At 32.9% G+C, this 22,610-nt stretch overlaps 3 protein-coding genes across 4 annotated transcripts in view; all 3 read left to right on the top strand.

Annotated features, from left to right (window-relative positions):
- Window positions 1-8,751, top strand: part of LOC141451816 (isatin hydrolase-like) — a 34,902-nt gene extending 26,151 nt beyond the window's left edge. Inside the window, exons 2-4 of the mRNA XM_074123496.1 lie at window positions 7,161-7,321; window positions 7,826-8,067; window positions 8,191-8,751. Coding sequence (XP_073979597.1) covers window positions 7,161-7,321; window positions 7,826-8,067; window positions 8,191-8,394 — 607 coding nt within the window. The 3' untranslated portion in view covers window positions 8,395-8,751. The remainder of the gene's footprint in view (window positions 1-7,160; window positions 7,322-7,825; window positions 8,068-8,190) is intronic.
- A 435-nt stretch (window positions 8,752-9,186) lies between these two features.
- Window positions 9,187-18,838, top strand: LOC141451815 (kynurenine formamidase-like). The gene is made up of 5 exons (XM_074123495.1): window positions 9,187-9,328; window positions 13,100-13,236; window positions 15,473-15,636; window positions 16,223-16,467; window positions 17,592-18,838. Exons 2-5 carry the CDS (start codon window positions 13,100-13,102, stop codon window positions 17,793-17,795), a joined length of 750 nt encoding a protein of 249 aa, XP_073979596.1. The 5' UTR covers window positions 9,187-9,328; the 3' UTR covers window positions 17,796-18,838.
- A 153-nt stretch (window positions 18,839-18,991) lies between these two features.
- On the top strand, window positions 18,992-22,315 carry LOC141451817 (kynurenine formamidase-like). Of its 2 annotated transcripts, XM_074123497.1 has the most exons (6): window positions 18,992-19,384; window positions 19,476-19,550; window positions 19,743-19,911; window positions 19,995-20,101; window positions 20,830-21,074; window positions 21,624-22,315. In XM_074123497.1, exons 3-6 carry the CDS (start codon window positions 19,778-19,780, stop codon window positions 21,837-21,839), a joined length of 702 nt encoding a protein of 233 aa, XP_073979598.1. In that variant the 5' UTR covers window positions 18,992-19,384; window positions 19,476-19,550; window positions 19,743-19,777; the 3' UTR covers window positions 21,840-22,315. The 2 variants fall into 2 exon arrangements, with proteins under 2 accessions (XP_073979598.1, XP_073979599.1); XM_074123498.1 differs by lacking the exons at window positions 18,992-19,384; window positions 19,476-19,550 and adding an exon at window positions 19,563-19,669.
- Window positions 22,316-22,610: the final 295 nt, after the last annotated feature.

Raw genomic sequence — 22,610 nt, 5'->3', positions numbered from 1 at the left:
GAGCAGGAAACGAGATATTTGGAGTTGAATTTTGGTTTCGATTGAATCTGTGAAATCTTTAACTTCAATTATCTCGAAAACTACTCGATAGATTTGGTTTATATTTCACCTGTATATGAAGACAACTTTTGTCTATAATTGTATAAAATTTCGTAAAAATCTGTCGAGCAGGAAACGAGATATTTGGAGTTGAATTTTGGTTTCGATTGAATCAGTGAAATCTTTAACTTCAATTATCTCGAAAACTACTCGATAGATTTGGTTTATATTTCACCTGTATAAGAAGACAACTTTTGTCTATAATTGTATAAAATTTCGTAAAAATCTGTCGAGCAGGAAACGAGATATTTGGAGGTGAATTTTGGTTTCGTTTGAAATAGTGAAATCTTTAACTTCAATTATCTCGAAAACTACTCGATAGATTTTGTTTATATTTCACCTGTATATGGAGACAAGTTTTCTCTATAATTGTGTAAAATTTCGTAAAAATCTGTCGAGCAGGAAACGAGATATTTGGAGGTGAGTTTTGGTTTCGTTTGAAACCGTGAAATCTTTAACTTCAATTATCTCGAAAACTACTCGATAGATTTTGTTTATATTTCACCTGTATATGAAGACAACTTTTGTCTTTAATTGTATAATATTTCGTAAAAATCAGTGGAGCAGGAAACGAGATATTCGGAGTTGAAATTTGGTTTCATTTGAAACAGTGAAATTTTTAACTGCAATTATCTCGAAAACTACTCAATAGATTTCGTTTATATTTCACCTGTATATGAAGACAACTTTTGTCTATAATTGTATAAAATTTCGTAAAAATCTGTCGAGCAGGAAACGAGATATTTGGAGTTGAATTTTGGTTTCGATTTAATCTGTGAAATCTTTAACTTCAATTATCTCGAAAACTACTCGATAGATTTGGTTTATATTTCACCTGTATATGAAGACAACTTTTGTCTATAATTGTATAAAATTTCGTAAAAATCTGTCGAGCAGGAAACGAGATATTTGGAGTTGAATTTTGGTTTCGATTGAATCAGTGAAATCTTTAACTTCAATTATCTCGAAAACTACTCGATAGATTTGGTTTATATTTCACCTGTATAAGAAGACAACTTTTGTCTATAATTGTATAAAATTTCGTAAAAATCTGTCGAGCAGGAAACGAGATATTTGGAGGTGAATTTTGGTTTCGTTTGAAATAGTGAAATCTTTAACTTCAATTATCTCGAAAACTACTCGATAGATTTTGTTTATATTTCACCTGTATATGGAGACAAGTTTTCTCTATAATTGCGTAAAATTTCGTAAAAATCTGTCGAGCAGGAAACGAGATATTTGGAGGTGAATTTTGGTTTCGTTTGAAACCGTGAAATCTTTAACTTCAATTATCTCGAAAACTACTCGATAGAATTTGTTTATATTTCACCTGTATATGAAGACAACTTTTGTCTATAATTGTAAAAAATTTCGTAAAAATCTGTCGAGCAGGAAACGAGATATTCGGAGTTGAAATTTGGTTTCATTTGAAACTGTGAAATATTTAACTTCAATTATCTCGAAAACTACTCGATAGATTTGGTTTATATTTCACCTGTATATGAAGACAACTTTTGTTTATAATTGTAATAAATTTCGTAAAAATCTGTCGAGCAGGAAACGAGATATTTGTAGGGGAATTTTGGTTTCGTTTGAAACAATGAAATCTTTAACTTCAATTATCTCGAAAACTACTCAATAGATTTGGTTTATATTTCACTTGTATATGAAGACAACTTTTGTCTATAATTGTATAAAATTTCGTAAAAATCTGTCGAGCAGGAAACGAGATATTTGGAGGTGAATTTTGGTTTCGTTGGAAACAGTGAAATCTTTAACTTCAATTATCTCGAAAACTACTCGATAGATTTGGTTTATATTTCACCAGTATATGAAGACAACTTTTGTCTATAATTGTATAAAATTTCGTAAAGATCTGTCGAGCAGGGAACGAGATATTCGGAGTTGAAATTTGGTTTCATTTGAAACAGTGAAATCTTTAACTTCAATTATCTCGAAAACTACTCGACAGATTTTGTTTATATTTCACATGTATATGAAGACAACTTTTGTCTATAATTGTATAAAATTTCGTAAACATCTGTCGAGCAGGGAACGAGATATTCGGAGTTGAAATTTGGTTTCGTTTGAACCCATGAAATATTTAACTTCAATTATCTCGAAAACTACTCGATAGATTTGGTTTATATTTCACCTGTATATGAAGACAACTTTTGTCTCTAATTGTATAAAATTTCGTAAAAATCTGCCGAGCAGGAAACGAGATATTTGGAGGTGAATTTTGGTTTCGTTTGAAACAGTGAAATCTTTAACTCAATTATCTCGAAAACTACTCAATAGATTTAGTTTATATTTCACCTGTATATGAAGACAACTTTTGTCTATAATTGTATAAAATTTCGTAAAGATCTGACGAGCAGGGAACGAGATATTCGGAGTTGAAATTTGGTTTCATTTGAAACAGTGAAATCTTTAACTTCAATTATCTCGAAAACTACTCAATAGATTTAGTTTATATTTCACCTGTATATGAAGACAACTTTTGTCTATAATTGTGTAAAATTTCGTAAAAATCTGTCGAGCAGGGAACGAGATATTCGGAGTTGAAATTTGGTTTCATTTGAAACAGTGAAATCTTTAACTTCAATTATCTCGAAAACTACTCGACAGATTTTGTTTATATTTCACCTGTATATGAAGACAGCTTTTGTCTATAATTGTATAAAATTTCGTAAAAATCTGTCGTGCAGGGAACGAGATATTCGGAGTTGAAATTTGGTTTCATTAGAAACAGTGAAATTTTTAACTGCAATTATCTCGAAAACTACTCAATAGATTTCGTTTATATTTCACCTGTATATGAAGACAACTTTTGTCTATAATTGTATAAAATTTCGTAAAAATCTATCGAGCAGGAAACGAGATATTTGTAGGTGAATTTTGGTTTCGTTTGAACCCGTGAAATATTTAACTTCAATTGTCTCGAAAACTACTCGATAGATTTGGTTTATATTTCACCTGTATAAGAAGACAACTTTTGTCTATAATTGTATAAAATTTCGTAAAAATCTGTCGAGCAGGAAACGAGATATTTGGAGGTGAATTTTGGTTTCGTTTGAAATAGTGAAATCTTTAACTTCAATTATCTCGAAAACTACTCGATAGATTTTGTTTATATTTCACCTGTATATGGAGACAAGTTTTCTCTATAATTGTGTAAAATTTCGTAAAAATCTGTCGAGCAGGAAACGAGATATTTGGAGGTGAGTTTTGGTTTCGTTTGAAACCGTGAAATCTTTAACTTCAATTATCTCGAAAACTACTCGATAGATTTTGTTTATATTTCACCTGTATATGAAGACAACTTTTGTCTTTAATTGTATAATATTTCGTAAAAATCAGTGGAGCAGGAAACGAGATATTCGGAGTTGAAATTTGGTTTCATTTGAAACAGTGAAATTTTTAACTGCAATTATCTCGAAAACTACTCAATAGATTTCGTTTATATTTCACCTGTATATGAAGACAACTTTTGTCTATAATTGTATAAAATTTCGTAAAAATCTGTCGAGCAGGAAACGAGATATTTGGAGTTGAATTTTGGTTTCGATTTAATCTGTGAAATCTTTAACTTCAATTATCTCGAAAACTACTCGATAGATTTGGTTTATATTTCACCTGTATATGAAGACAACTTTTGTCTATAATTGTATAAAATTTCGTAAAAATCTGCCGAGCAGGAAACGAGATATTTGGAGGTGAATTTTGGTTTCGTTTGAAACAGTGAAATCTTTAACTCAATTATCTCGAAAACTACTCAATAGATTTAGTTTATATTTCACCTGTATAAGAAGACAACTTTTGTCTATAATTGTATAAAATTTCGTAAAAATCTGTCGAGCAGGAAACGAGATATTTGGAGGTGAATTTTGGTTTCGTTTGAAATAGTGAAATCTTTAACTTCAATTATCTCGAAAACTACTCGATAGATTTTGTTTATATTTCACCTGTATATGGAGACAAGTTTTCTCTATAATTGTGTAAAATTTCGTAAAAATCTGTCGAGCAGGAAACGAGATATTTGGAGGTGAGTTTTGGTTTCGTTTGAAACCGTGAAATCTTTAACTTCAATTATCTCGAAAACTACTCGATAGATTTTGTTTATATTTCACCTGTATATGAAGACAACTTTTGTCTTTAATTGTATAATATTTCGTAAAAATCAGTGGAGCAGGAAACGAGATATTCGGAGTTGAAATTTGGTTTCATTTGAAACAGTGAAATCTTTAACTTCAATTATCTCGAAAACTACTCGACAGATTTTGTTTATATTTCACATGTATATGAAGACAACTTTTGTCTATAATTGTATAAAATTTCGTAAACATCTGTCGAGCAGGGAACGAGATATTCGGAGTTGAAATTTGGTTTCGTTTGAACCCATGAAATATTTAACTTCAATTATCTCGAAAACTACTCGATAGATTTGGTTTATATTTCACCTGTATATGAAGACAACTTTTGTCTATAATTGTATAAAATTTCGTAAAAATCTGCCGAGCAGGAAACGAGATATTTGGAGGTGAATTTTGGTTTCGTTTGAAACAGTGAAATCTTTAACTCAATTATCTCGAAAACTACTCAATAGATTTAGTTTATATTTCACCTGTATATGAAGACAACTTTTGTCTATAATTGTATAAAATTTCGTAAAGATCTGTCGAGCAGGGAACGAGATATTCGGAGTTGAAATTTGGTTTCATTTGAAACAGTGAAATCTTTAACTTCAATTATCTCGAAAACTACTCAATAGATTTAGTTTATATTTCACCTGTATATGAAGACAACTTTTGTCTATAATTGTGTAAAATTTCGTAAAAATCTGTCGAGCAGGGAACGAGATATTCGGAGTTGAAATTTGGTTTTATTTGAAACAGTGAAATCTTTAACTTCAATTATCTCGAAAACTACTCGACAGATTTTGTTTATATTTCACCTGTATATGAAGACAGCTTTTGTCTATAATTGTATAAAATTTCGTAAAAATCTGTCGTGCAGGGAACGAGATATTCGGAGTTGAAATTTGGTTTCATTAGAAACAGTGAAATTTTTAACTGCAATTATCTCGAAAACTACTCAATAGATTTCGTTTATATTTCACCTGTATATGAAGACAACTTTTGTCTATAATTGTATAAAATTTCGTAAAAATCTATCGAGCAGGAAACGAGATATTTGTAGGTGAATTTTGGTTTCGTTTGAACCCGTGAAATATTTAACTTCAATTGTCTCGAAAACTACTCGACAGAATTTGTTTATATTTCACCTGTATATGAAGACAACTTTTGTCTATAATCGTGTAAAATTTCGTAAAAATCTGTCGAGCAGGAAACGAGATATTTGGAGTTGAATTTTGGTTTCGATTGAATCTGTGAAATCTTTAACTTCAATTATCTCGAAAACTACTCGATAGATTTGGTTTATATTTCACCTGTATATGAAGACAACTTTTGTCTATAATTGTATAAAATTTCGTAAAAATCTGTCGAGCAGGAAACGAGATATTTGGAGGTGAATTTTGGTTTCGATTGAATCAGTGAAATCTTTAACTTCAATTATCTCGAAAACTACTCGATAGATTTTGTTTATATTTCACCTGTATATGGAGACAAGTTTTCTCTATAATTGTGTAAAATTTCGTAAAAATCTGTCGAGCAGGAAACGAGATATTTGGAGGTGAGTTTTGGTTTCGTTTGAAACAGTGAAATCTTTAACTTCAATTATCTCGAAAACTACTGAATAGATTTGGTTTATATTTTACCTGTATATGAAGACTACTTTTGTCTATAATTGTATAAAATTTCGTAAAAATCTGTCGAGCAGGGAACGAGATATTCGGAGTTGAAATTTGGTTTCATTTGAAACAGTGTATTTTTTAATTTTAATTATCTCGAAAACTACTCGATAGATTTTGTTTATATTTCACCTGTATATGAAGGCAACCTTTGTCTATAATTGTATAAAATTTCGTAAAAATCTGTCGAGCAGGAAACGAGATATTTGGAGTTGAATTTTGGTTTCGATTGAATCAGTGAAATCTTTAACTTCAATTATCTCGAAAACTACTCGATAGATTTGGTTTATATTTCACCTGTATATGAAGACAACTTTTGTCTATAATTGTATAAAATTTCGCAAAAATCTGTCGAGCAGGAAACGAGATATTTGGAGTTGAATTTTGGTTTCGATTGAATCTGTGAAATCTTTAACTTCAATTATCTCGAAAACTACTCGATAGATTTGGTTTATATTTCACCTGTATATGAAGACAACTTTTGTCTATAATTGTATAAAATTTCGTAAAAATCTGTCGAGCAGGAAACGAGATATTTGGAGTTGAATTTTGGTTTCGATTGAATCAGTGAAATCTTTAACTTCAATTATCTCGAAAACTACTCGATAGATTTGGTTTATATTTCACCTGTATAAGAAGACAACTTTTGTCTATAATTGTATAAAATTTCGTAAAAATCTGTCGAGCAGGAAACGAGATATTTGGAGGTGAATTTTGGTTTCGTTTGAAATAGTGAAATCTTTAACTTCAATTATCTCGAAAACTACTCGATAGATTTTGTTTATATTTCACCTGTTTATGGAGACAAGTTTTCTCTATAATTGTGTAAAATTTCGTAAAAATCTGTCGAGCAGGAAACGAGATATTTGGAGGTGAATTTTGGTTTCGTTTGAAACCGTGAAATCTTTAACTTCAATTATCTCGAAAACTACTCGATAGATTTTGTTTATATTTCACCTGTATATGAAGACAACTTTTGTCTTTAATTGTATAATATTTCGTAAAAATCAGTGGAGCAGGAAACGAGATATTCGGAGTTGAAATTTGGTTTCATTTGAAACAGTGAAATCTTGAACTTCAATTATCTTGAAAACTACTCGATAGATTTGGTTTATATTTCACCTGTATATGAAGACTACTTTTGTCTATAATTGTATAAAATTTCGTAACCTAAACTTCTGTCTTTTAAGTATTGATTTTTTACATTTACTGACAATAATTTATTGATAAATATCGGTAATTGCAGATGGACCAATATGGTTGAAGGGAGCAGTCAAGGCATTAAGTTTAGGTTTAATGATTACATGACTGGAGAACACTGTGGAACACATATGGATGCTCCATTCCATTTTATAGAATCTGGACGCACCATCGACGAGATACCAATAGAACGTTTCATTACTACAGGTACGGTGAAGGATTAACGTAAACAGTTAAGGTCACCGAACATGAAATTTGCCTTAATGCATTTTAAGAAGTTCTTCAAAAAGTAATTCTTAAATAGTTTAGTTCATCTGACGTAATTAATTTTTTTGTTTCAACTGGGTCTTTTTTTAATTCTTCGCTACGTTCATTATTTTGTAGGAAACAGTTTTGGCTTTTGATTTTGTAGTTAATAAGTTCTCTTGATTGTTTGTTCATTACCACTTAAGCAGGAGATCCTTGGTCTTCGATTGGGGTTGATGCGCTAGTGGAGAATCGCTGTGATCAAATCAAATAAATTAATGTTGAACAAATTATTATGATAAATACCTATGAAGCTCCAGAAATAATTCCGCGTCGAGTTAAACATAAAGTCAGGCAGTAGGTCTAAAAATCTACTCAAAACTTAGCGAATAGGTGGGAATACGTTATCATTGATTATTAGTAAAGACAACAAAAATAGTACTACCACAAAATGTTAAATTTCAGTTATCTTGGTAAATGCAACTGCTGAAACGGGAAACAATCCCAATTACTCTCTGCCAGTGGAGAAATTGCAGAATTGGGAAGCAGAAAATGGTCCATTGCCAAATCCTTGTGTGGTACTTGTTGACTTTGGATGGTATAGATTTTACGAGGACAGTCAAGTGTTTGTTGGACCATCACCTGATGATCCACAGAGTCCCGGATTGTCAAAGGAAGCCGCCGACTATTTGGTACAAACTAAAAAGGTTGTTTACCGGTTTTTTTTACAGTCTATTGTTGATAGTCGTTATTACCTTGATGTCAGTTATCTTCGTCAATTTATTAAATAACTCTTTCACATTGATATTAAAGTTTTGATTATGTTACAGGTTTACGGTGTTGGTGTGGACACCATAACTATTGATGTCGGTGTAGATCTAACAATACATACGACGTTGCTAGGTAACGATATCTACATCCTGCAAACTCTGGATCTATCAACTCCGCTGCCGCCAATCTTCAATTTAGCAGCTCTGCCACTAAAATTGGTCAACGGTACTGGGGCGCAGACAAGGGTGATCGCCTGGTACTGATCTTTGGATGGTCAAATTAAAAATGTAAAGAAAATGTATGAAGGAATAAACAGTGTTTCTGAATTAGTTTAATAGAAAAACTGAACAAAGCTCTCACCGACAATATACAGTTTGTAAAACCTTTTATTACACTAAAATACAACTTACTTGGGAAGCTCTCTTCCTAGGAGCTTCTTACAGCTCACCGTCCGGTGATGGCAGTGTTGTCTGCAACGGGAGTACACAGTCCGGAGGCCGGCAGTGCACTGAAAAAAGCTCCGGGTGCCAATAACCAGAGATGTTGACGCGCCTTAAATCATTAAAAAACAACTTATTTGGGAAGTCCGGCCCAACACCTCTTCTAGACTAGTCCTAGAACCAATTATTTAAACAAGGTTATTTAAGAGAAATCAGTAAATCTATATTTATATTCTTTATAAAACAGAAGTTTGTAGAAAATCTTAGGAGCCACTTTCGAGATTATCTCTAAAATCCGGAACAATCCTACTTTGGCTGATTCACTTTGACGAGAAAGGAAAAGGGAAAAAGGAGAATTTGAAACGGAGAATAACGGATTGGATGTTTATTAGTTGACAGGAAATGCGACATTACAGTATTATGTTGACAGTAACTTCCCTTTTAGCAAAAATCCAAAGGAAAGTCATTTTGCCGTTTTTCAAAGCATATTAATTATTGTTTTATAATGGCATTGGGAAGATTTACAATGAGGTAATTATAATTGAGGAGATGTGAACCTCTGTTGGAGGACGAAGATGTTGCGCCTGCGTCGTATGCAGATCTCCTTATAAATTACTAAGGCTATCTTAAATAACCGGTTGCTAGTGTAGTGAACCTCCTAGTTCACAGTGCAATCTCGACGCTGTACAGATTAGTGTGCTAGTCAAGAGCAATTCATTCTGTGGTTTCTTCAAAATATCGTATCTTCTATTCCGAGGTATAGTTTTTTTCTGAGTATAATCTGTAAAGATCTAAAAATCTATTTCGAAGGTGTAACTCACAAAAATCTTTCAACTCTAAACATTTGAGACACATTAAATTCTTTCCAACATTATGCTGTTTACAAATTCTTTCATTACAGTCAATTGTAACTATCTAAGAAATCTTACTCTTCAAAGCTACCCTTGACTCAAATTTTTATAGAAGATAATAATAGTAAAAGCCATAAATTTATACATAATAATGTAATTTACGTAGTTAACAGAAACCCCAGAAAGTGTTTTCGAAAACAAAACCTAAAAACACATGAACAATCCATTTAGTAGCGGAGTACTTCAAGGTGGAGGAAATTACATCAGACTTCATTTTAGAAATCTCCTCAAAAAAGCACCCAAGATTTAGCACCGTACATTATACCATAAAAATGGCACTAGAGAAAGAATCTAATCGCCCGCTTTCCAAAACCTTATCATTTTTCAGAAAATAAAGTTCAGATGTTTGTAAATACTATATCAAATGTTATAATACGAGGAAGTCGTATAATCGTGACTCGTATAATCACAGGAAGTCGTTTTCGGAGAAAACTTAAACTACTGAAAAATATAATTCTGGTCAGTTGAGTTTCTTGGAATTTAGCTTATCGTAAAGTAAAGTAAAGTAATCGCCTATTTTTTCAGGCGGGGCTTAACGTCCCAACTACCATTTACTACGTGTCGTGGACGGAGGCGAATCGCCTCTTAACTCGCTCGGCTACCGTGGCGCCTTAATTTAGCTCATCGTTCTTATTAATCTTAATAAGAACTTCAAATCTTGATCAAGGAATTTCTTTGGAAGTTTCCCTATTCAAAAATCAAAGCACCCTGGATGGCTTTATATAAAAGTTTCAAATTCATCAAATCAAACACTTTGATTATTGTTGAAAGGTGATCATTTTTAGAAATCATTTGGTTATTGTTTGGAAAATTTTGGAAAACACAAGAAAAGTCTTTTTGGATGGTCGATCTTTTTAATGAACGTGACGTATATATTCTCTCTAGATGGCCTACGGGTAATTGAGCGGTTAGAGGCCGGGCCACAAAGCTAAGATGTATTGTGATTCTTGGTAAGGTTTCCCGGTCTAGGCCTTGGATTTTATTCAATGGTTAATTATGTAAGGAAAAGTGTATTTGCTAATCTTCAATTTCAACTGAATCGGAAAAGCTTAATTTTAACCTGTCTTAAGAACTCTGCTGGAATAACTGAGAAAATGATTCAATTAAAAAAACTATCTACAAAGTTGAAAGAAAAATCTATTAGATCGATTTTTTTAAGAAAATAAAAATAAAAAAAGAGAGAAAAATCCATTCTCAGTGAAGTGCCATTCCAGACGATCAGTTTAGACCAGTGATGGCGAACCTATGACCCGCGGGTCAGACACTGGACCCGCGCAAGCTTTTTTACTGACCCACAATTGCTAGGCAACCATTTGTTTGTTTACGCGGGTTGATTTAGATTTATTAATTGTGTGGATAATTAATATTCTATCTGTATTTTTTTCAATCACGCATTGACATAAAAGCAATTTAAATGCTATCTATAACCTTTAGTTTGATCATTACAGTTCTAAAACGCAAATGACGACAAATGCTTTTGTAGTATTTGAATTAAAGCAAAAGTGTTTACAAAATATAAAATAAAATGTAAAATTTTACTCATATTTTGTTTGTTAAAAAAAATCGACAACCCGAAGCCAAATAACCATATTTAGATTTTTCTTCAGATAAAACACACTTTTGTAAGGTTTTGTTCAGTTATGTTTGTCCCGTTTTACCCGTTAAGCCAACTGAATTTTAAAGATGTTTAGTTTTGAAAATATTCAGTTTAAAATTTTTAAATTTAACTCTTGTGGCAAATGGGCATTAGTGACCCAAGAGCTAGTACTAAAGAAAAAAATGATCAAAATTTGACCCACGTCTCAAAAAGGTTAGACCATTCTTGGTTTAGACCAACAATATGTTGTCGGGTCATTTAGGTGCATTTAGTCCGATTTATTAATTTTACATTTTCCACAGTTTTCCCGGATTTCCTTAAGTGTTAAAGTTTGCACACACCGCCACACATAAGTTGGAATCAAATTCGTAACTGACGGTTAAGTGTCAAAATGGTTTACGATTTGTTTATATATTGTATATTATAAAATGTAAAAAAAAAGCTATTTTATTTATTAAAGCTTTATTCATTGCCATTATCAAAAGATGCATTTAATTGTAGTGAAAACCCATATTCGAAAAGCTGCACCATCAGAATGCTTCCTGCAAAAAAAAAGGCAAAAAAAATAAAATAAATACTACATAACGGTTCACTCTCATTTCCTTGATTAATAATTAGTTTCACAGAATAATTTAAAAAGTACAGCACTTACTTCTCTCACCATTACAAATTATCCGGGGGCTTTCCTAATCTGTTGTGTCTGAGTCACCTGTATTCTAATTTATTTATTAAGGAAACCAGACCAAATTTACGATAAAGTAACTTATAATTATTTCTAAAAACAATAATAAGTATTAAGAATATTCCTTGTTTAACTATCGATAAAGTAACCTTATCGTTTTAATAGCTGATTTAATTTTATCGCTGGGTTATCATCGTAAATTTAGTTTTCTTGATTTTAGTTTCACTGATTATGTGAATCTATATTTTTAGAACAATACAATTGAGCTAAATTCAAGGTTTAATTTATAGATAGCATTCTAGAAGGTTTGTTGTTGTTCTTTTCACATTTGTAAATTACTACAACTTTCCACTGAATTATATTTCAGGGCGAGTCCTGTTTTACGAAGCACAAATTTGATGAGGGGGGGAATTTAGTGTGAGCACTCAAACAACTTTTCTCTTAAAAACTTATCTCCTAAGAAATACTACCTTAGGAATTTTCTTTATTTTCCAAAATTTGAGTTTAACATGTACACTACGTCAAAAGGCAGAAACTGAAGCTGCATTTGAACTGGAGATTTCCCACTTAACTAAGTACAACTGTCCGAACTCATACTAACCGCCTTTTTCATATTTATTTATTAATAATATTATTCAGTATGTGCAAAATCCTCAGCTTTTCCTCACGAACTGCCCTTAAACGAATTTTCCTAAAAAATGGCACATAAATCAATGAATACTGTCGAAGTTTCAGATATAACCTTAAGGATAATCAAGTAAGAGGTACTTCTGGTCCATTGAGTCACCAGTTTGATGCTTCATTGATACTAAATAAGTCGTGAAACAATGCAATTAAGATGCTCTGAGGAAAGTCTAGCCACCTGCCTCTCAGAATTACCAAGAAATAATGTTTCCAATAAAAGTTGAAGACCTAAATATAAGCAACTTGTTTACAAATTTTGAAGAAACAAGTAGGATCCTTTTTTTTTAAAAAAAACAAAAAATTCCTGAAAGCGCTAAAATTGGACACTATTAAATTTGATCCTCCTGTAATTCCTCGTTTTTGGGTTACAAATACTTACAGACCAATTTATAAAAACCATCTTTTCTAACTCGGGGAACCTTAAACGGATATTTCTGTTCAAAATTCTGAATAGAAAAAATCCGCACGATTTCAAAACCTTTAACTTTAACTTCAAGACTCAAATTTTTGGAGAAAACTCATTATCTTAAATTTTGACATATTCTTTCTTCTGAAGCAAAAAGGCTGATCATAAAAACCCACTTTTTTGGTTTCATTATTTACATTACTTGAAGTGGTAAATTTAAAAATTAATAATTTTCTAACATGTTTCAGATGATGCGATGTCTAGAAATAGTTCTATGGCTGATGATACCATTGTTATGTCTGTGCAAACATACTCCTACTCCAGTTGATCTAAGTTTTGGATATGAAAATAGTACTGTCTACTATCCGGGTGGTGCTCCCTTCAGGTATACGATATGACCTTTCTACACACTGTAATGTTGGTAAGAATGAAATATGTCAAAATTGTTGGGAGTTTAAAGGTACTTTCTGGTTATAACCTTACAATGTAGTAGTGATGGGCAGAACGAGTCCGCGTTTGGAGTCGTTGGATTTGAATCGGTTCCAGGGTTGGAATCGATTCCAACAACTCGTTCACTGATTCCAGTCTGTACTTACCCTATGCATTAGTACAAATGTCACGCATTGTAATTAAATAAATCATTAAAAGTTAGCTTTTCCAGTTAATAACAAAACTATATTTCTTTAACACACATTAAGTAGTTCCCTAATTTCCAATTGATCTGATAAATATAAAATTAACAACGTAACCAAATATTAACAAAAATAGGCTAGTCAAATATAAAAATTAAAGCAACTGCAGTTTTGTCGTTATCTAGCTTGACCAGCGGAGTTAACTTGATTCAAGAAGAAAAACGCAAATGGGTAGGAAATTATTCCCATAAAAAAAAATTATAACCCTTCAAACAAAATGATAATTACTCATAAAGAAAGAAATATTTATTTACTATGAATTAATATCAAGCTTTTAAAATAGCTTATTATTTTACAAAAAGAAAAAGCTGTGTGCCAAATCTTTAACTTAGCGGCTGGACGCTCTTTCTCTTATCTTCATTGGCGAAAGTTAAATCGTGTACATGTCATGACGACGATCAAAGTAATACTGAGCTAAAAAATATTATTACCTAAGTGGTTTACTTACTGCTGTATCCCTCCCACTCTATCACCTATTTCACAAACATTCGTCGATTGGAAGTAGGTTTTAGTTAAATATTTGTTTCATTTGAAAACAAAAAACATTATAACGATTTCTCAATTTTTAAGTTTTAAAAATTTGTTTTTGTCCATTACTCTTGTAAAATACGAAGAATTTCAAATAAAATATAATGTACAAACACAAATGATCTAGAATGCAGGTGGAGTCAGTCGTCGTTGTCATGGTGATGGAACCGTTTAACGACTCCGGTTCCAGCTCCAGCATTTTCTATTGGCTAGATTCAGTGAACGAAAAAATGGAACGAGTCCGGTTTCAAAAGGATTTAAATCACTCCGGATTTGACTCCACCAATTCCAGTGGATTTAACCAATGAAATTGCTGGTGTTGGGCCGGAGTCGTTAAACGGTTCCATCACCATGACAACGACGACTGACTCCACCTGCACTCTAGATCATTCTGTGTTTGTATATTATATTTTATTCGAAATTCTTCGTATATTATAAGAGTAATGGACAAAAACAAATTTTTAAAAATTAAAAACATCTTGAGAAAGCGTTATAATGTTTTTTGTTTTCAAATGAAACGAATATTAAACTACAACCCATTTCCAATCGACGAATGTTTGTGAAGTAGGTGATAGAGTGGGAGGGATACAGCAGTAAGTAATCCAGTTAGGTAATACTATTTTTTAGCTCAGTATTACTTTGATCGTCGTATTAACATGTACACGATTTAACTTTCGCCAATGAAGATAAAAGAAAGAGCGTCCAGCCGCTAAGTTAAAGATTAAGCACACAGTATTTTCTATATGTAAAATAAAATATTAAATAATAAGTAAAGTAACTACAGCATTGCTTTTTAATTAATGAGATGGGTGTGCCTGGTGTTTCATTGCAAGGTTTGCTATATTGGGTACGAAATTATTTTTCCTTCGACTCCCTGTCTTAGATCGACCCCTACTTTTGTTTAGAAATTAACAAAATAATAAAATGAATATTATTTTAGAATTGATATTCTAAAAAAACCTTCGAACTTATTTTATTCTTCAAGCATCAGTATTTAAGCTCGCCAGGTTTTGTATTTTGGTGTGTATTCCTCTTACAAGTTGGAATGTGTCAGTGAACTTCTACATAGTAGCCTTAAGTCAGTTTTATTTTAGTGTAAACGACTACAGTATTAATTATTTTCATTTTAATTTGCCTCAATTTTTTGGGGCGGGGCGGAATCACTTTTTTTAAAATAGGGATTTGAATCAACTCGTTCCACCATCGGACTCGTTCCAGTGGAACGAGTCCGCTCTAATAGCCCATCACTACAATGTAGTAAGAAATTGTCTCGTAAGTGTTCCAGTGTTTTCAAGTTTTTTTTCCATGCCAATTTATTTTACAAATTATGCTATTAAGCCTAATTAAATGCTATACAACAGAAAGTAAATAAACATTTTATTTAATAATGAAAATTTGCAGATGGACAAACAAAAGGATTCAAGAAAATCCAGATGGAACGAAGTATGCAGCGTTTGATTTCGAGCTCGCAGAGCATGCTGGCACCCACATTGATGCTCCTTATCATTTTAAGGAAGACGGCACTACGGTTGACAAAATTCCTTTACACAAATTTTTCACTACAGGTAAAAAAAAATCTAATGTTCATCAAAAATCATTTCTAGAATGCACGCTAATTTTACTCAGTGAATAACAAGGTTATGGTGCTGGTCATCTAAGTGGAACAAATGTTGCATAAAATGAGCGCGGCATGTAGAAAAATGATATCACAAAATGTTAAAATCTGGCATTTCTGCTCCACTTAGCAATCAACAGGGAATGCGGCACTGATGTTTTGGACAAAACTAAATCTATCAGAAATTAACACCTTACTAAATCGATTTTGTGATGTATTCTGTATCAAGTGAAGTTTGATCAAAAATCCATTAATAATGGATCGTTCACTCTGTCGAAGTTGTTTACTAGGCTATTCTGTAAAGTTCGTATTTGTTTAAGTAGGCTTCTCACACTATAATGTTGGTGAGTGTTAATATGAATCAAATGAGCGGAGTTTGGAGAATATTAATGATTTTGCGAACCTTGAGAATAGCACTAACAGGAAGTCGTGTGGGTATTTGTTAGTCTAATCTCCTTTTGCTCTACTATTATTAAATACTTGCAGCTTCTGCTACAATTTTCTCCTAATTCCAATTTGTTGTTGACCATTTCTAGGCATATTAATCAACGCAACCACCGAAACTGGCACAAACTCTTCTTACATTTTACCAGCTTCTAAATTAATTGAATGGGAACGAGTGAATGGAGAAATACCAGAAAACAGTGTGGTAATGATCAATTTTGGCTGGGCCAAACTACATTACCCAGATCGCAAACACTATCTAGGACCTACTGATCAAGATCTCAGATTTCCTGCACTGTCTATTGAAGCTGCCGAATGGATAGTGAACACTAAAAGGGTAAAATCTTTTTGAAGCACTTGTTTTTTAATTTAAGGTCAAATCTGAGGTCACAATCGAAACATTATTCAGCGCACTACCGGGCCTCCCCGGACAGTGATCTCTCTTTTCATTTACTATTCTATAGCTGGTAATAATGAATACGTACTTTAGTGATTTCCTTACCGTAACTCCAGTCCCGAGAATATTCAGATCATGTTCGCTATTTATCACTGAATATGTTCCTGAATCCATGGCCTCTATATTTCTCCTCCATTTTATCCCCAGAAGAGCGTCTACATCCACTCCATATCTTGCCAGCTCCTTCTCCAGATTCCTACTTGCTCCCACTTTGGCTAATTCATTTACATTCCATGTCGTTTATGTTTAGTGATTTGAGCAGTCATTTAACTCGCCTAGTTCGTGCACCCGAAATCTGCCCAGTTAGCCTTGAGTTTGTTATCGTCACAATTCAAGGTTTTATGAGGTAGGGTTGTCAACCCTTCGTACTGCCTCCATTTTCTGTTAGGGTTTACTCCTTTAGTCGTTGAAAATTATTTCTAAACCACTAGCAAGGGCCACTAATTTGGTTTCTGTCGATTTTTCTTTACAAATCCTAAGTTTGTTTCTAACATACTGAAAACAATCACCTAATGTTTTCATAGTCTGAACATGATGCTCATTAAGAATCCTTTACCTGCTTCCAAGAAGTCCTGCATGCCAGCTCATCTGTCTTCTCCTTATCGCCGAATATCCAGAATGGACAACTTTACCTTTGTCTTATTTTAGGAATTCCTTGTAAGTTTACTTTTGCATTCTCTTAGCTTTATTTTCACTTTCCTGACTTTTTCTCCGGACTTATCAGTGAAAGATTGTAAATAGTTTAAACCGTTGGTCCCTTCCAACAAACCTTTCCACGTTATACTCTTGGATCATCATGACTTCTGCATGAACTCTCGTTTTAAGTTCACCCACAATACTAACTTTCTTGATTGAATCCGTCTGTTAAAAAGATCAGCGTTCTTAGTTCTGTATTCCTGATAATCCATAATTCCTTATCATTTAAAACCTTCTGTTCCCGTTAAGAATGAAATATTATACTATACAATCATCCTGTTTACTAATTTAATGACGTTTTTGCACAGGTGGTCGGAGTGGGAGTGGACACCGCATCACCTGACAAGCCGCCACAGGCTGGAATACACGAACTGTTCGCCAACAATGACATGTACATCCTGGAGAATTTGAATATTTCTGAACCAATGCCGCCAAAATTCAGAGTGATCATCTTACCAATGAAATTGGTTGGAGGCACCGGCGGACCCGTTCGAGTTGTCGCCTTTGTCTAAAATTTTATTTATTGACGTATTTATTTATACAATTTTTCATTTTAATTTTAGAAGAAATGTAAAGTTTTATAAAAAAAAAAAGTATTTTAAGATATTTTACACTAAAGTCCCTCTGCCGAACATCCTTCCTAATAAAAATAGATCGTGTACGAGTTCCATTTATTCTAATCAAGATTGTTTCTAGGATTCGCGGGTCACCCATTATTACTTTCATTGTTCGCTATTTTTTTATCATGGTATTGAAAGTTATTTGAAAATTATTATCTAATTAGTTGTAAATTTCAGAAATAAAGAACAAACGAAAAAATAATAAGTTTTTAAAACCAAGATCAACATTTTAAAACTGTATTATTGTAACTTTTTTTGACGTGAATACGTCTTAAAAATTTGAATCATATGGTGGCAACCCAAAAAAACCTAATGATAACAAAATCGGGGGATACAGTTTTCATGTTTTTTAGACGCTTATTTTATTTTTTTGCATTCGCACAACAACGTTAAACTGGTAAAAGTCGCAAAGCCGGTGGATCACCATATATCGCAACATCAATAGCTTTCACTGATTGTAATAGAGTTAACATTGACATATCGGAAATTTATTTGGAAATGAAAGACGCAAAAGCTGGTGATGTCTGTCTAGTAAACGAAAAAGGCCAATGTCATCTTCAAATTCGTACTCGGGTGTGTGTATATCCATCCGGGCACAGCGTTAGCAGAATTTAAACTCTTTATGTTACGATCGTTGTTAAAATATTTTACAATCATCTCTAAAATTATACCCGTTTACAAGCCTGATCTTACTACTACAATTATGGTAGTTGGAGACTTTAATGTTGATGTCTCACAAAACCGCTCATTGCCGCCCGACTTCATGCTCAATGCGAGTTCAATTTGTCTTATATTGAAACTTCTCCAACAACGTTAGGTAATACCTGTATTGATTTAACTTTTACCAGAAATCTCAATGTATCTTGTATGCCATTTGTGTCGTACTTTTCGTATCACAGACCTATAATTAATAAAGTTATATTGTAACACAGTAATTACTTCTTTCCTTGATTTCATCCTAAATACATAAATAAAAATATTTTATATAAAAAATATAACCCGTTACGTAAACGTATTCACGTCCATGACACAGCCACAGTAGAGCTATTTTCTCAACCAAAACCGTCATGAGAAATGTATATTTTTTTGGCACGCAAATTATCTGTTGATAATTATGTTAAGATTAGATCGTTTCTCTTAGGATATCCACGATTATAGACAGTCATTTTAACTTCCAAAAACTGGGTCCTTACTAATGACGCTGGAAAATATGTATAATGGATCACACAAGAAAAATTTTCTGCAATCAGAAAACGGAGGACAAATATGTCTCTACCACATGTTTATTAATTAGCGTTCATTGACCAAAAAATGTTGGAACTATTTCTTAAATACCATTCATTGTGAAAGCATAAAAACTATTGTCTAAATTAATTTAAATTTAGTTTTCTTTCAAGATTGCTTTGTAATATTATTGCTCGTCAAAGATAACATTGTTATCCTTTTCAAGTTTCTATATTTTTGACATTATCAGCTTGGTGGTAAAGTTAATCATTTTTCAGAATGGATATATATATATAAATTTTTCTTTTTCATTTTTTACATACCTTGCTAAAATATCTGTGAAATTAGTGCTGAGACGAATCTGTGACTTTCTTAAAGTCACGTTTGCGCAGGCTTTATCAAGAAAGTACTCTTCTGCTTTCAGTAAGTATACTAATAAATTCCACATTGTCTTATACTTGCTCCTTATTAATTTTTACATTGTAATAAATGAAATGTTGACCAACATATTGGATCGATAAAGTTAGGACAGCATTAGCTAGGTATTTAAGAAAAACAATTTGAAGGATAGACTCGAAACGAAAAAAAAAAATCAACTTCTATTTCTTTGCCTAGCCTTAATAAAAATCAAAAGTAAACCAAATCTTCAGATGGAAACTTTTCTGATTGTCTTGCTGGCCACTACTTTGCCATGGTTCGGTGACTGTTTTAGTCTTAAGTTAGTCGATCTAACTTATAGTTACGACAATGTAACGACCAGTACTCAAGGATGTATTCCATTCAGGTAACTTAACCTTGTACACTTTGCCTAAATATTATTTTAAATGCAAAATCTGTCAATAAGTCACTTAATAATTGGATTGGAAGGTTTGAAACTGGAGAGTTCTTGGGCACCTACATGGACGCACCACGTCATTTCAAAAACGATGCACTTGCCATCGATGAGATACATACTGATCGATTCTTCGTGACAGGTACTGCCAGTTTACTGAAGTTAAAATTGCATATGTTTAGTAGTGTTAGTTCCAATTGAGCCTTGGACAGGTTTGTGATTGTCCATAAGTGAGCATTATAAGAAGGTATTCGTTACTTGAAAGTTCCTAGGACTCGCCATTATCGTCCGTCATTCTCCATCTCCTGAAAATCATATTCCTAGGTTCCTCTTCTACCAGACAGAGTCAACTAAAAGGTTCGTTTCATCAACAGGCTTTTTGAACCTTCTATATCACTTCTGAAGAATTAAAAATTAGACTAGAGTCATTCCTACATTAAATTGACCCTCGGAAGGTCATTCCTAGATTAATTTAAAAAACAGTGGAAAAAGTAGAAATTCCGACCTAGGATCACGGAAAGTGATTTTTAATCTCAAATAAGCACTATCAAGTGCAGGGCTGGATAATACCACTTAGAACAGTACCTTTTACTTCAAAGTGAATGCTTTGGAAGAAAAATGGAACTTTGAAATAACTGACTTAATTAAATTGACAAGTTATTTTGAATGTTCTTGACACTTTTGACGTTTGACAATTTGTGAATATTGGGGGACATCAATTTACTATAAAGGCACTTTTGATTCGTTTCACTTTGAGTGATAACAGGTCAATTGATTGTGTTTCGACAATTTTGGTGTTTTTTTTTTTTTTTTAAATCCAATTATTTAACATATTTTCAAACTGTTGATAGTGCTTTAATTAATCTGCAGGCATTCTTATTGATGCAACATCAGAGACTGGCACAAATTCTGCATACAAATTACCAGAAGAGAAATCGATCGAATGGGAACGATTACATGGTGTAATGCCGGACAACAGTCTAGTGTTTGTTAACTACGGCTGGGCCAAACAGTTTTACCCAAATCGAGAATCATATGTTGGACCATCTAAGGATGATTTCCAATTTCCTGGCTTGTCTCAAGAAGCAGCACTTTGGATTGCTGGAACAAAGAGGGTAATCATTTTATTTGACTACGATTAAAGTATATCAATAACCGATAAGTTTTACTGTTTTTTGTTGAATTCTTGCGAGTCTGTGGTGACGTGACGGGGTTTTTGAAGTTACTCTCTGATGAGAGGAGTTACAGCTAATTGTAATGTTGCTGGATCATGTTGAATACGTTTTGATACTGTTGTCTATTTAGAATGTTGTTTGAATCCGTTCTGTAAAACTGAGCCACATTTTTTGTTTTAATTTAGGGCCCATTATAATCAAGAGCGCCTGACAATTGCAGCCTCTGAACTTTTTACTTAGTTATGATCAAAATTGACCTTATGCAGAGTTCAGAAACTCTATAAACTGGATATGGATTCAAATCTGGTTTATTATTATTATTATTATTAAGACGCATCATTTGCTGTGGTGATTGGTGCCCAGAGTTTCTGTGTACTACCGACCTCTCGTTCTCTTGTTACAGACAACACTGTCCATCACCGGACATTGAGCTGAAAGCAGCATCCAATAATTATCCTGAACAATAATTGATCTTAAATGCATTTACAGATTGTAGGCGTTGCAGTTGATACACCCTCAGTTGATCAAGGTTCAAATAGAGAAGCGCATACGATCTTGGCGGAAAATAACATCTACACGATACAAAATGTGAATCTAACGGAGCCACTACCTCACAGGTTCCAAGCTATAGCTATGCCGATGAAACAGCAAAATGGAAATGCAGCTCCAGTGCGAGTTGCAGCAATCTCCGTGGATGATGATTAAATGAGTGTTATGTTAATAAAACCGTAATAAGTATGAAGTTGAGTTCTACTTTTGTTTTGAGGTGATTGGTGTCCAGAGCTTCAGTGCGGCTTCTGGACAGTAGTACCCATCTCATGGGTAAGCACACGCTCAGATTAACCAATTCCCAGCTTACTCACCGGCAACTGATATATACAGAATTTTTCTTCAAAGTCTTCACCCCATGACATAAACCGAACTCAAACTTTAATGTTTCTTAAAAATTATATTCCGATTAAAAAACATGGCGTAACCTTCACACCCTTTACGAACCATAATTCTGGAAGTGCTTACTTACCTGAAAACATTGTTAACCTTCATATCGAAATGCCCAAATCGAATTTGGTCCCGAAAAATTATTTCAATAAAAAACTTTTGATTTAAATCGAATATAAAGAGAAGTCGAAAATATTTACTCAAGCAGTACTTCCGGTTTAGGATTTCTTTTTTTTTTTCTGTACTCAGAATTTCAGCGACACCTTCTCTTTATAATCTAAAAAAAAAGCTTACAACCAAACATTATACTGAAATGGTATTTTAGAGATAAGATTATTCACCACCAAACAGTTATACCCAAATCGAGAATCATATGTTGGACCATCTGAGAATGATTTCCAATTTCCTGGCTTGTCTCGAGAAGCAGCACTTTGGATTGCTGGAACAAAGAGGGTAATCCTCTCATGCCAATTTCTTAACTATGACGCTCATTTCACGTGTGCTCCATACAGTCAAAATACAAAAAATATGCTTAAT

The sequence above is a fragment of the Rhodnius prolixus genome, unplaced genomic scaffold (assembly GCF_049639745.1).
Source record: "Rhodnius prolixus isolate KJV_2025 unplaced genomic scaffold, Rpr scaffold_14, whole genome shotgun sequence".
Classification (NCBI taxonomy): Eukaryota; Metazoa; Arthropoda; class Insecta; order Hemiptera; family Reduviidae; genus Rhodnius; species Rhodnius prolixus.
This window is presented reverse-complemented; position numbering and strand designations above follow the sequence as displayed.